Source organism: Leptonotus elevatus, chromosome 6 (genome assembly GCF_054856555.1).
Source record: "Leptonotus elevatus isolate MCC_2025b chromosome 6, RoL_Lele_1.0, whole genome shotgun sequence".
Classification (NCBI taxonomy): domain Eukaryota; kingdom Metazoa; phylum Chordata; class Actinopteri; order Syngnathiformes; family Syngnathidae; genus Leptonotus; species Leptonotus elevatus.
This window is the reverse complement of record NC_141244.1, coordinates 3,918,836-3,932,326: the sequence shown is the minus strand read 5'-3', so window position 1 is coordinate 3,932,326 and position 13,491 is coordinate 3,918,836. Positions and strand designations below refer to the sequence as shown.

General features: G+C 40.6%; 1 protein-coding gene across 3 annotated transcripts in view; it reads left to right on the top strand.

Annotated features, from left to right (window-relative positions):
• The window catches only part of ulk4 (unc-51 like kinase 4), a 127,054-nt gene that overhangs the window by 41,397 nt on the left and 72,166 nt on the right, over positions 1-13,491 (top strand). For all 3 annotated transcript variants that reach the window (XM_086079154.1, XM_086079155.1, XM_086079156.1), the window contains 2 exons: positions 10,075-10,236; positions 10,644-10,829. In XM_086079154.1, coding sequence (XP_085935280.1) covers positions 10,075-10,236; positions 10,644-10,829 — 348 coding nt within the window. The remainder of the gene's footprint in view (positions 1-10,074; positions 10,237-10,643; positions 10,830-13,491) is intronic.

The window sequence follows — 13,491 nt, the reverse complement described above, 5'->3', positions numbered from 1 at the left end:
ATTGTGTGTCACCCCTGAGAATATAGACCATTTTTGTTCAACTTATTTGCCATTAAGCTGTTTTGCCCTTGTGAAAGCTGACAGAATTCTAAATATAGATGTGTTTAAAATGTGAGATATGTTTAAAAAAACAACAAAGAAACAAGACAAATAGAAAGTAGATGAAACTGATACAAACTTTTGTTGTATTCTTGTTTGTGCACATTCAAATGTAAAGTTCTGTTAGGGAAATTAATTAGGGTGTACTTTTTTCAAACTCTGGACTGGAGGTTTGAAATTAATGAGAGGTAATTAAAAGTGTCCACAACACCTCCAAAATACGCCACTTTTTGTTCTAAAGCTACCTGCATGTTCCTCTCTTTTCATCTCCACCAATTTACATGAATGATATGCAAATTCAGAGAAGCACAATTATTAACACATTTGTACACACTGAGCTGAGGTTTTACAACAATTTACAACAGATCTTTTAGCATCACTCGCTGGAGGAGACAGTCACAAACTTTTAAGCTTGTTCTCACAAGGAATCATTAAGGAAGCACTGTAATTGGTAGACAACATTACTTTAAAAAGCAGTGTCATTTTATCAACCAATTTGATCTAAATTCTATTCACTTAATTTTCGCAAAAATTGTAGTTCTGTGGCAAGAATATATGATTAAAGTTAAAGTACCATTGATTGTCACACCCACCTAAGTGGGATGAAATTCATACTCCCACATTTGACCCATCCCCTGAGTGAGCGGTGAGCAGCAAGGGCTGCGCCCGGGAATCATTTGGTGATCTAACCCCCCAATTCCAACCTTTAATGCTTAGTAAATGGGTCCTGTTTTTAAAGTCTTTGGTATGACCTGGCCAGGGAGTGAACCCACGACCCAGTGTCAGGGTTGGCTCTCTACCACTAGACCACTGAGCAGCCATTAGATAAAGTGCAGAATGTCTTCAATGTTTGTGTGAGTTTGAGTATTTCTAAGTTTTGTTTTTCTTAACTCTTTACAGTGTGATTGAACTGATACCTTGACTATTAACAGTTGACCCCCACACATTCAAAGTTTGGCACTCGCAAATTCACCCGTGCCCAGATTTTTTTCAGGTAACTCCCCCTTTTTTTTTTTGCAGAATTCCTTGCATACTTTTGATTTTCTATGACATGATTATAAGTCAGAACATTATATTTATTTTATTGGTAAATTACTGTTTACAGTATATATGTACAGTACTTTGGAAAGAACAGTTCTGAAGTTACAGTTGTTAAACTGTCCCGTTGCGTTGGGTATAGTTGTGGTTAACTTTGAGGTCATGTATTGGGGGCTAGTATCGTACAGTATTGTCAGCCAAAGATGGGATGTAAAGGGATACTTGACTCATTAAGCCATTTTCAACAGTGAGAAGATAATATTTTGTCTATAATTAATGTGTTAACTTAACAATCAAGACCTTTAAAAAATAATTTTCCCACTTGCTATCGACTGAAGATGACATAACCAGGGATGGGCAAACTCGGTCCTCGAAGGCTGGAGTCCTGCAGGTTTTGGATGTCTCCCTTCTCCAACACAATTGATATATGATCAGCTCATCAGCAAGCTCTGCATAAGCCTGATAATGGTCCTGTTAATTGGAATCAGCTGTGTTGGAGAAGGGAAACATCCAAAACCTGCAGAACTCCGGACCTTGAGAACCGAGTTTGCCCAGCCCCTGACATAACCTGTGCTCAGGAAACAGGTTTCGCCCAATCATGGCTTAGTTTGCTGACCAAACCCAGAACACATGAGCCATGATGCAGGTCGCCGGGGTGCTGGCGCCTATCGCAGTTGTCATTGCTCGGAAAGATTACTGTGAGCCATAGCCACGACAGGACAACAACAACAAAACATGCAAACCCTGTGCGTAGTTTAGAAAAAGCCTCCTATCACAGTCATTCAAGACTAGGGCTGGACAACAAATATAATTAATTTGATTCATTGTCATTTAAAAAAATCTAATCTTTGTCAAATTTTGTCTTCTGGATTATTAAAAGCTGTGGTTCTTATGTTCTCTTACATCCAAATGTTATTGTGAGTTGTCATTTTGTACAAGTGGCAGAATGCTGGATGGGTGGTTTACAACAGTGGTCCTCAACCCTGGTCCTCGGGGACCGGTATCCAACCTGTTTTCCATGTCTCCCGCAGCCAACACAGGTGATTCATATCATCAGCTAATTAGCAAGCTCTGGAGAAGCCTGATAACGATTCCCACCTGTGTTGGCTGTAGGAGACATGGAAAACAGGCTGGATACCGGCCCCCGAGGACCAGGGTTGAGGACCACTGGACAAGACATGTTTACAACAGCTACCAATTACTTAATTGTGTAATTTAAGCGCAAACTATGAATGTTAGGTTTATGTTAAAACTGAATTTGAATCAGCATACATTATTGTTGTCTGAACATTTTGCACAGGAATTATTTTTAAATAAATGAAACCTTTAAATAAATGTCTGTTTGATTTATTAGATTAAAATAGATTACAATCGTAATCGTCCTGAATGACAGAATTTTATTTTTTGGCCATATCGCCCAGCACCCATGAACCACAAGAGTTGCAACAGTATTTTTAAACTCAGCAAGCATGTATTCTCGTCTGCTACAACTGACACAACACTGCAGGCACATTGCTTGAATAGGCAGGTAAGCTAATTTTTGAGTTCATACTGTAGTGTACCTGCTACTAATCTAGACTTGGTTACAAAATTGTTCTCTTCTCCTTATTTGTTTACAGCAGAGGTGGGCATCGAGGGCTGGAGTCCTGCAGGTTTTGCATGTTGCCCTTCTACAACACAGCTGATATATGATCAGCTCATCAGCAAGCTCTCCATAAGCCTGATAACGATCCTGTTGATTGGAATCAACTTGTGTTGGAAGTGAGAAACCTCCGAAACCCCGCGGACTCCGGCCCTCAAGGACCGAGATTGCCCACCTCTGGTTTACAGGCTACAATTTGTCAATACTCATTAGGTTTTAAAACTTGTTGAAAATAACTGAGAAATTCATCATAAAGTTCAATGATTTTTTTAATGATTTTGGGCCATGTTGGGTTGGGGGGCGCTCCTGGCTCCTGGTTTGCTCTCTGGCCGGTAGCCCCTGCAGGGCCCAGGGGTTGTGCCTTGGCGCTGCCGTGACCTGGGGGGCCCTGGGGGCTTGTGCTTGCTCTGTCCTGGCCGGGGTCGACGGCTGCCCTCTTTGGTGGAGGTTTTCATGACTGCCAGATCCACCACACCAGCATCTATCGAAATTCAAACACAATCTGCTTCTTCCTCTGGTCGTTGAATCGGTGGAAGCTGATGTCTGTGGATCTCACTCTGCTTTATCTATCCTTCCTTCCTTTCCTCAGTCTCTCCTTTGGTCACCTGAGGTCTCCCTAATTTGTTGGAATTTAGATGTTTCTGGGGTTGGTGAAAGATTCTGGTTGGTAACCCGGTGGGTATTAGGTGTTGGTCGGTGCTGGATTTCACTTTTCTTTCTTTTCTTTGATCCTTCCTCGGGTCTCCTGACAACTTCACAACTCTAGCTGGATTCTGAAGTATTCGGTTTAGGTGAATGGTACGGGATTTTTAATAGGTTTTAGGTGAATTAATGAGCACACGCACACGCACACCCACACCCACACACACACACCCGCACACACACACCCCCCCCACCCCACACACACACACACACACACACACACACACACACACACACACACACACACACACACACACACACACACACACACACACACACATACTCACGCACATACAGAAAAAGAGAAAAAGCAATGATGATGACATGTCGAATCGGTAAGATTACTGAATGAACAATACTGAGCTCTCAAAAAAACAAAAAACAAAACAAAAAAAGAGAGATAGTAAATGGCCTAACTTGGTTAAAATAAATAACTAATTGCCTTTAAAGTGAAGGAACCGTGGGAACCTACACACCCACCAGTTGTAACGCATGGTCGGGTTGCTGTTAAAATATTTTAAAGTTGATGATAATAATAATTTGTTTAATTAATTGATTTCTACAATGTTTTAAAGGGACTGTCCCACACTGTTGTCATATTTATGAATTAAATACGCTGACATCTACCGCACACGTTGTTGGCATGCCGAATTTGTCTGCTTGCAACTTGATCAAATGCACCAAAATCGCGTTACACCACCTACGCTACCATTCAGACCTGCTTTTACCGAGTCTTGAATCGGGCTTTCTGTTACCAAATTGCCAGATGCGCTTGGAGACGGGGGAGCTCAGTGTTCCGGAACGTCATAGCATGTCTACCAAATTTACAACCACGCTAAACTAGACTTGTCCCAGCACGAAAATTAAATGCACCCGTTTTTAGGCAGAGCGCAGTCTACTTCCTGTTAATAAATTGAGGGCGCCGGCAGCTGTGTCTGCATTCTGGGGTGATGCAATACGGCCCAAAACATGGTAGACGAGACTTGCCCCAGCGCGAAAATTTAGATGTGCCCGTTTTTACGCCTAGAGCCCAAAGTCTTTAAAGTAAGTTAACCTGTCTTGTGCAATTGTACTTAAAATAAAGAACTTTGTTGACCAGAATCAGATGTTTAATCAATGTTAAGCATATAACAGTTAGCATAGTCTAAAATACAGTACACCTGTGGTGCTCAGAAGGAGAATATACTGTATATGGTTTATCAAGAAAAACTGCACCCAAATGCGTTTTTTGTTACATTGGTTGTATTAAAGGTGAGGTCTTTAGTTTTCACACTTCTTAATCACTGGATCTATACAAATGTAATCCTTCAACACCTCTGGGCTTCTGTTAATGTGTGGTGGTGATTTTATCATCATCCACCACCACCTCAGCCTGTATTTTGCCATTTTGTTGTGTTTTGCTATGAGAAAGACGTTTGTGGGCAGAAAGTTTATGTTTACCCCTCCACCCAATCACAGAGTGGGATCGGGGGGGGGGGGGGGTTGTCGCTGAAGGCAGGCGCAATGTTGACGAGAAGAGTGGGGGTTGAGCCATGGGAGGAGTCCGTTTTTAATTGGTTGTTTACAAACACAAACGGTTGTGTTTACAAACACAAACGGACAAAACTAAAGACCCCACCTTTAAAGCAAGCTTGTAATAGCTTCCGCAGCATATTTGTCGAAACGCCATGACAGCTACTGCTCACAGCCATATCCACCGGCGAGGACCGAAGCCGTAACATCACCTCATTGAATGCAATTTCAGCTCAACCGACTCAGCCGATTAAACACAATTTTTTTTGACAAATACCAGTCATTTTCATGACTGGCGACGCACATTTGTTGACAAACAAGATAAGACGGGAGGAGGTGCTGTCGCGTGGAAGCCGGGTCAGGTTATATTCTTTCTGTTTAAATAAATAAATTAAATTAAATAAATAAGCAATCTGGCGTCTCACTCAATAGTGACAGCCTGTCAATAAGGTCACGTCACATCTGCCACAAACATTTTGGTGCAAACACATAGTATTAAAATTAACAAGCCAAATTATTTTGGCAAAAACAAGACTAGACACAAAAATGGGAAGATATTTTGCAAATTTTACAATATATGCTCCGGTACCCCGTCAATACCTAGAAATGTTACTACGGAGGTACACTTTAATGATATTACAGTTTAAACCTGGTTATTACATTTGCATTACAATTCAGAGGTTGTGGATTCAAATCTGGCCTCCCTGATGTATGGAGTTTGTATGTTTTCCCCATGCCTGTATGGGTTTTCTCTGGCTACTCCCACATTTCAAAAGCATGCATGTTGGGTAGGACTGGGCGATAAATCAATATCAGTATGTATCGATATTAATAGAAACTTCGTTTGATAGAATGTTTGTTGATAAAATGCATTATTCCATAGTTTGACAGATAATCGGAAAGAGAACCAATAATAATGTCAGTTGTTCCGCGCTCAACCACTCGTATGGGATGTTTTGGACCATGTCAGGGTAGGTTGAAGCCCACAGAACGAAAAAAAAAACCGAAAATGAAAAATGCTCGGCCGAAAACCGAAACGCAGAAAAAAAATTATGCAAATTTTTACTATCATTGCATTTATTATAATTAATTAAAATTATAATATTATTATAAAATATTTATTTAGCACTGGCATTTTAACCAAGCACAATATAAATTGAAATGTGCCCACACCGCAGACATGTTGGCTAATGGTACATTAAACACCAAACGAGGGTTGAGCATTTTATAGCGGGGCGATTGCACCTTATAGTCAATGTAGTTCGCACAGGCGGGGACAGATGCGTGTGGTGGGACAAGGTGCGGCACACTTAAAATCGGCACATTCACATATTCACCAATGTTTAAAAATACATAAATAAATTTGTTTGCACCAGCTAATAGGCTTCAAGAACGGACTGCAAAGTCACACACAGCGTCCTGTACAGGTCTGTAGCCACCCGGAGATAGCGGTAAGTGTTTCCGTGTTTAAAACTGTTGATAGCAATAGTGCTAGCATTAGCTAAAGTATTTAGCACAGCCGCCGGGATGCCGGTGAAAAAGTGGAAGCGTTTGAGGGGCTCTTATAAAAAAAAAAATGGCTCACCTGTAGTACAAGGCAGTTCTGTCTTTTTTCGCCCCACTTAAATGTTGTACACCAAGAGACGCCCCTCTCCTCCGGTGTGCGCAATGACCCCGGGAGCTGCTGCGACTGACCAATGCAAACACGGTGAAAAGCCAGCAAGAAGAAAAGGCAGACACTCCCCCCCCGCGTTCGCTGTTTAATTCAAACAGACGCTTGCTTGCAGTGTTTTTTTTGCTTGCGTCACCACAACCTTTTTCGGCCATATTCTTTTGGCTTTAATTTTATTTCGGCCAAAGGCCGAAAATGGCAGAAATAGCCATTTTTGGCGAAAATTTTTCTGTGGGCGAATATTCAGTGCATCACTAAAAAGGAATGTTCCCTTGGTAGAAATGATGGGAGAAACAGCACAAGGATCGGTGGTTGACTTTGTTGACAAGAAAAGCCCAAAACGTTCGAGAGCGTGGAGGTTGTGTAAAGTCAGACAAGAAACATGGTAGTTTCAACCCCCTGACCTCAGAACTGTGTGGCAGAAATGCTTACAGTGCTCCTCCACTACACTGCCTAATAAGTGAATATCCATCCTAAATAAGTTAATTTTCTAGAGATGTTAGTTCTAAGTATGAAATGATGAGCCAAGTTTCATGGTTGATGAAATCATACTGAGAGATATAACGAGAATGATTCCCTTGTTTCTCACCATAAAAGTTTCTTGCATAAGCCACATCTTACTTTTCTCAAGTAATATCTCTCTAATGTTCTCTCTCTAATGTACTCTACATTTCCGTCTTTCGTTCTCTTTCTTTTTTCATTCTTTCTCTTTGACTTGTTTTCTTTGTGTCATTCCCTTTTTCTTTTATAGTTCCAGGCAGGGAAACAGTCTTATTAAACACATACATATAGTGGGTTCTCCCCCGTGGGCTCATTAGTAAACTGGCCCGCACGGTCTAGGGAATGCTGGAAAAGACCATTGTGCTGACTCCCAAAAGGGTGTCAGTGGAATCATTATGTTGTGGTGCTGTTTAATCCTTCGGCGTTGGTTATACAATGTGATGGACTTTATTGGCTTAATAGGTTGGTTGTTGAATCAGTTGTGCCGTGTCTAAATAAAGATGGATTACAGTCTGACCACAGAGGCGCTGTTAAATGTCAGATGTGCTTACACATGCTTTCTTGACATTGTTATTGCTTTAGAGAGGTCCAACTTCAATTTGTCATCCCAAAGGTGTTTTGTGAGGTTTGAGGTCAGGGCTCTCAAGTTTTTTCAAACCAAACGTGTCCAAGCATGCCTTTATAGAACTTTATTTGTGCAATGTGACACAGTCAAGCTGCATGTATAAAAAGGCCTCGTCTCCATATAGGCTATGATATGTGTAAGCACATTAATTGGGAGTAGCCTAATGTTTTTTTCATATAAATTATAAACCTAATGAGCTTTTACACATTGATTAAAATTGTGAGCTTTTTGAAAGTTAACTTTAATTCTTAGCATAATACAGTCAAGTGTGTTTCATGTTTTTTGTTAGATGTGTATCATCATGTCTATGACAACATTTCATTGTGGTCCACATAATCCACTATGTTGTTTTGCCATATGCTCCAGCCAGTGTAGATCTGTCTGAGTGTGGGAATAACTAGAAATAGAACAGAATGTCAAGTTAGTGTTGATCAAAACAGTGACTGAAAACACACAGATGGATAGCACCATTGGGGTTTGAATGCATAAATTCAATCCCGCCATAGTCATATGGAGAGAACGAACAAAAACCTTGCAATTAATTGTTATAACAATGGAAGTCTGTCATTTCCCACTAAGTGTCAGGAATTCAGTGATACATTTCCTTGGCAACATTATTTTTGAACCTTTACAATGAAGTTTTGCAACAGAATGCAATTAACAGTGTGTTTCATGAATAGGCTGAGTTGTGTTAAGTGATGTAACACAGTGAAACACATTAATAACCTGACAGATAATCATTGCTTCTCTGTTTCCCATCTTTCTCTGCAGTGACGCTCCTGGAAAAACTTTCATTTGCCTCTGGGATTTTATTAGTCTGACCCCATTGTCTGGGCAAAATAACTCTCCCTCTCTCACACACGCGCGCGCGCACACGCAGCCTCTTTACGTGTGTCCATGTTTGTTTAGGAGCTCCTGAATTCTAATAGTATTTACCTTGTGCTATGTTTTTTTTTTCATTAGTCTAGTCCAATTTGATCATAGATATTGCAAGATGATGAGTTTCTCAATATGGATAAGAAAGACAAAAAAACTTTTTTTGACGTATTGTTCCCGAATATGCTGTTTTGTACTTTTTGGTAAACATTGTAAATCTTAATTGTCAAAATCATACCTTGCAGAAAATGTACAGTATTCTCTCTTACTATGACTGCTATGCTTTTAAATAAGTAAATAAGTAAGTAAATAAATAAATAAATTAGTGCTGTTAAATTATAATTTTTTTAAACTAATTAATCGTAAAAAATTATCGCGATTAAACTGTTTTTACTACTATTTTCTACTAAGCTTGTTACAGATATTTGCTTGAGTAAAATCTTGGAATTAATGTAAAATCATCAAATAGAAAGTATATTTAGATTCAAAGAATGTTCTAATAGTCTTCTTTGGTCCTTGAGTATACAATTGACCATTCGCAAACCACGCCCCAAAACACCCACAGCTCCGACATTCGGCTCAAAGCTCCATTGACCTCTATTGTAAAATTGCTCCACAAAACTTTTGTCAAATTCAATAAAACTAGACCAAACAAAGTTCCAACAATCTGTGGCCCTCCAACAAGCAAAATAGTGGAGCAATGTATCCATAGATTGTGTAAATCGTACATGAGGAATCAGTGTGGACAGCCTCACCCCCAGCTAAATTTCTCCAAAACAAGCATTTTGTTCAAAGTTATACTTATGATTATTTGATATTGTATATTGTCTATATTTACGGATTGTTCTAATCTAGCCAATTGCACGTCAAATGATAGCGTGTCTTAGAGCCAATTACAAGGAGACATTGACGGCTGCTTTTTCTTCCAGGTCACGTATTTTACAGTAATCGTTTTCATGCATTAAAAAAGAAGAAGAAAAAAACTTGTTTTGAAAATGTATTGAATAATAAGTACTGATGCTTATGTTAAAATGTAACAGATAAAAGTAAAAAGTAGTCAAAAAATAAATACTCAGTAAAGTACAAAGTACTGAAAAAAACTGCTCAAGTAAAGTAAGTATTTGTACTTCATTACTTCCCATCTCTGATGCAATGCATCACAAATATAATGTACCTTATGTATGAAAATGATTTAAAAATAGAGCTGTTCATTGATATTGTGCCTAATAATACAGTGTCCATAATGGTCCATAAAATATGATACAAATGACTTCAGTGTGTTTTCCTTTTTTTGACCGTGGTGCTTTATATGTCAGTATCAAGCAAATTACATCGGGTTGTTGACAATATGTTTTGCATTATATTTTAAATAATTTTACTTAATTAGCATGTCTGTCTGTCTTACAGGATGACTCCATTGTTCATCACATGTCTGCAAAAGCCATTGAGAACATCTGCTCAACAGTCTCTGGGCCGTCACGCTGCCTGATGACAACAGAGATCGGATCTGCTCTGTGGTACCTTTTCACTCACTCCTCTGTGGAGGCAGTCCGAGTCACCACTGTCTCTGTAAGTGGACACAGTCACATTCAGATAATAGATTATAACGGATTTGTACCGTATTTTCAATCTTAATGTTGCTTTTCAGCTTATTTAATTTATTTCTACATTACTCCAATGAGTACACTGTTAGGAAATGAATATTTTAGTTGTATCCTACTAAAAAAATTGTCTCACAAGATCAATCTTTGTGCACACGCAAATTGTAGTTTTTCTAACAAATCAATTTGCCGTTAATTTTACATAAACACATGAAAATTTAGCTAAACTACATTTTAGAATAAAAATTGTAACTGTGTGGAGTGGTGAGTCTAATTCTCAGTGAAGTTCTGAATTCTCTTATTTGATATCCAAATAATGCAATGATATTAGTCATCTATTATATTATGTTTTTCTGTCTTTTCTGTTGTGGCCAGGCACTCTCAAGGCTTACTCGGGGAGACCCTGCAGTCTTTTTGGCAGTGATGGAAACCTTTGGACCTGCAGACATTTTGGAGGCAGTGAGTGGAGCAGGGCCAATGGTCCAGCAACATCTGCTCACTGCTATGGCCACTGTATTGGTCAATTCACGTATCCAAACGCAACATGTCACACAGATCAGTGTAAGTCATTTCAAAATAGCAAGCACACAAACATCACTCTTGGGCGGAAACATCATATCCAAATTTGGTCAAAACTATTGGTCAGTCCCTATGATAGGTTGTTATTTTTACAAAGTATTAACCCATCTTAAATGTTGAAAATGGCCTGCTCTCCATCACGATTCAATGTTAATACCTAAACAATCATACCATTCTTCTTTGCATGAAAGTTTTGGAGATGCAAGGTCTGCCTGACGCCAGCAATGTTCAACTCACATATTAAGCACTTTTGATTATTAATATGTTTAAGTTTGAATGTATATTCAGTGTGAACTATTGGTCTGCAAGTATCAAATTCCTAAATAGCAACATAACACAAAGAACAAAACAAAAAATTCACACCATCTTCACATTGTGCTCTTCTTTCTTCCTGCCTCATTGTCATTCTGTCTTCAGTACATATAATGAACTAATGCTGAACTGCACCAATACTGAACTGTGCAAAAACGAAATGCCTGTCAGCACTTACTTACTTAATTTTTTATGAGACAGCCCATCCTGTGTGTGTGTGAAGCATTAAACTGTCTAAGGCGAAGAGGCTGACAGTGATTTTAAGGTTTTTAACTCTGAAACTCGCATTGGTAATTGACACGGAACTGAATTTATTTGCATTGAGCATTTCCAATTTAACACCAGAATACAAACTTAGTACTTCAACTCTGCTGTAATTACACACTGATATGCATTCACCACTCTTCCCTCTCCCCTCTACGCTCCCTTGGCACAAAGACAGACAGTCCATGAGTTTGTTTACACAGAATGGAGTCTGTGTGTGTGTGTGTATGTATGTATATATATATGTGTGTGTGCATGTGCGTGTGCGTGTGTGGTGTTCAAGAAAGTGTGTGCATGTTGTATATGCACATCTACACTAATATGCAGTGTGTGTCACTATCCGGACTAATTGGCTGAGTGGATGTGCTGCAGTGTTCTACCACAGCAAAGCATTATGGGTAGTGGGGAGGGACTTATCAGCAAGGCACACATTACTGGGCTTTCTAATTAATTAACTCTGGGTTCTTGCACCATAAACACAATTGCATGCACACACGCACAGAAACACACGCACGCACGCACGCACATCTTGCATGGTGTTGGCGATAGTGATAATAATGTTGGCCAGCAAAATTCTTTCCAAGCAGTTATTGCCTCGATTTATGCTGAGAGAGTGGATTTCTTCAGTGACTGGGCATAAAAGTTTTGATAATATAAGCTTTAGGACTGTAGTTGTAATGTTTCAAAAATTGTAAATCAATGTTTGTGTGCAGTGTATGTGTTATATGTGTGTGCCTACACACACACACACACACACACACACACACACACACACACACACACACACACACACACACACACACACACACACACACACACACACACACACACACACACACACACACACACACACACTACAATACTTTGAAGACCACCTCAATTTCACCGACACGTCTTCCTTTAAGAACCAGAGTCTGGGGTCTCTCCTATCTATGGGGTCAAAATCACTGAGGTGGTTGGAAAGCTCCTCAGTGGTAAGGGTGGATAAGATCCACCTGGAGTTCCTAAAGGCTCTAGATGTTGTGGGGCTGTCATGGTTGACACGCCTCGACAACATTGCGTAGACACCGGGTACAGTGCCTCTGATTCTATTCATACCTTTTATGGACAGAATTTCTAGGCGCAGCTGAGGCGTTGAGGGGGTCCGGTTTGGTGGCCTCCACATTGCATCTCTGATGATGTGGTGCTGTTGGCTTCTTCAAGCCGCGATCTCCAACTCTCGCTGGAGCGATTCGCAGCAGAGTGTGAAGCGGTCGGGATGAAAATCAACACCTTCAAATCCGAGACCATGGTCCTCAGTCGGAAAAGGGTGAAGTGCCCTCTCCGGGTCGGGGATGAGATCCTGACCCAAGTGGAGGAGATCAAGTATCTTGAGGTCTTGTTCACGTGAGGGTAGGATGGAGCGGGAGATCGACAGGCAGATCGGTGCAGCATCTGCAGTGATGCAGACTCTGTATCGATCCGCTTTGGTGAAGGAGCAGCTGAGTCGAAACGCGAAGCTGTTGATTTGCCAGTCGATCTACGTTCCTACCCTCACCTATGATGACAAGCTCTGGGTCGTGACCGAAAGAACAAGATACCGGATACAAGCAGCCAACTTGAGTTTCCTTCACAGGGTGTCTGGGCTCTCCCTTAGAGATAGGGTGAGAAGCTCGGTCATCCAGAAGGGACTCACAGTCGAGCCGCTGCTCTTCTGTATTGAGAGGAACCAGTTGTTTGTGGCTTGGGCATCTGGTTTTCGATGTCTCCTCGACGCCTCCCTGGAAAGGTGTTTCAGGCATGTCCCACCGGCGGGAGGCCACGGGGACGATTCAGGACACGCTGGAGAGACTACTGTATGTCTCTCGGCTGGCCTGGGATCTTGGGATACCGCCGGAGCAGCTGGTTAAGTGGCTGGGGAGAGGGAAGTCTGGGCTTCCCTGCTAAAACTGCTGCCCCCGCGACCCCAACCCTGGATAAGCGGTAGATGATGGATGAATTGATGCATTTTACTTTTTTATTTTTTTTACTGTTCCTGCTTGGATTTTTAACTAGTTTGGAATTTTATTTCATGAAACCATGACGGTAA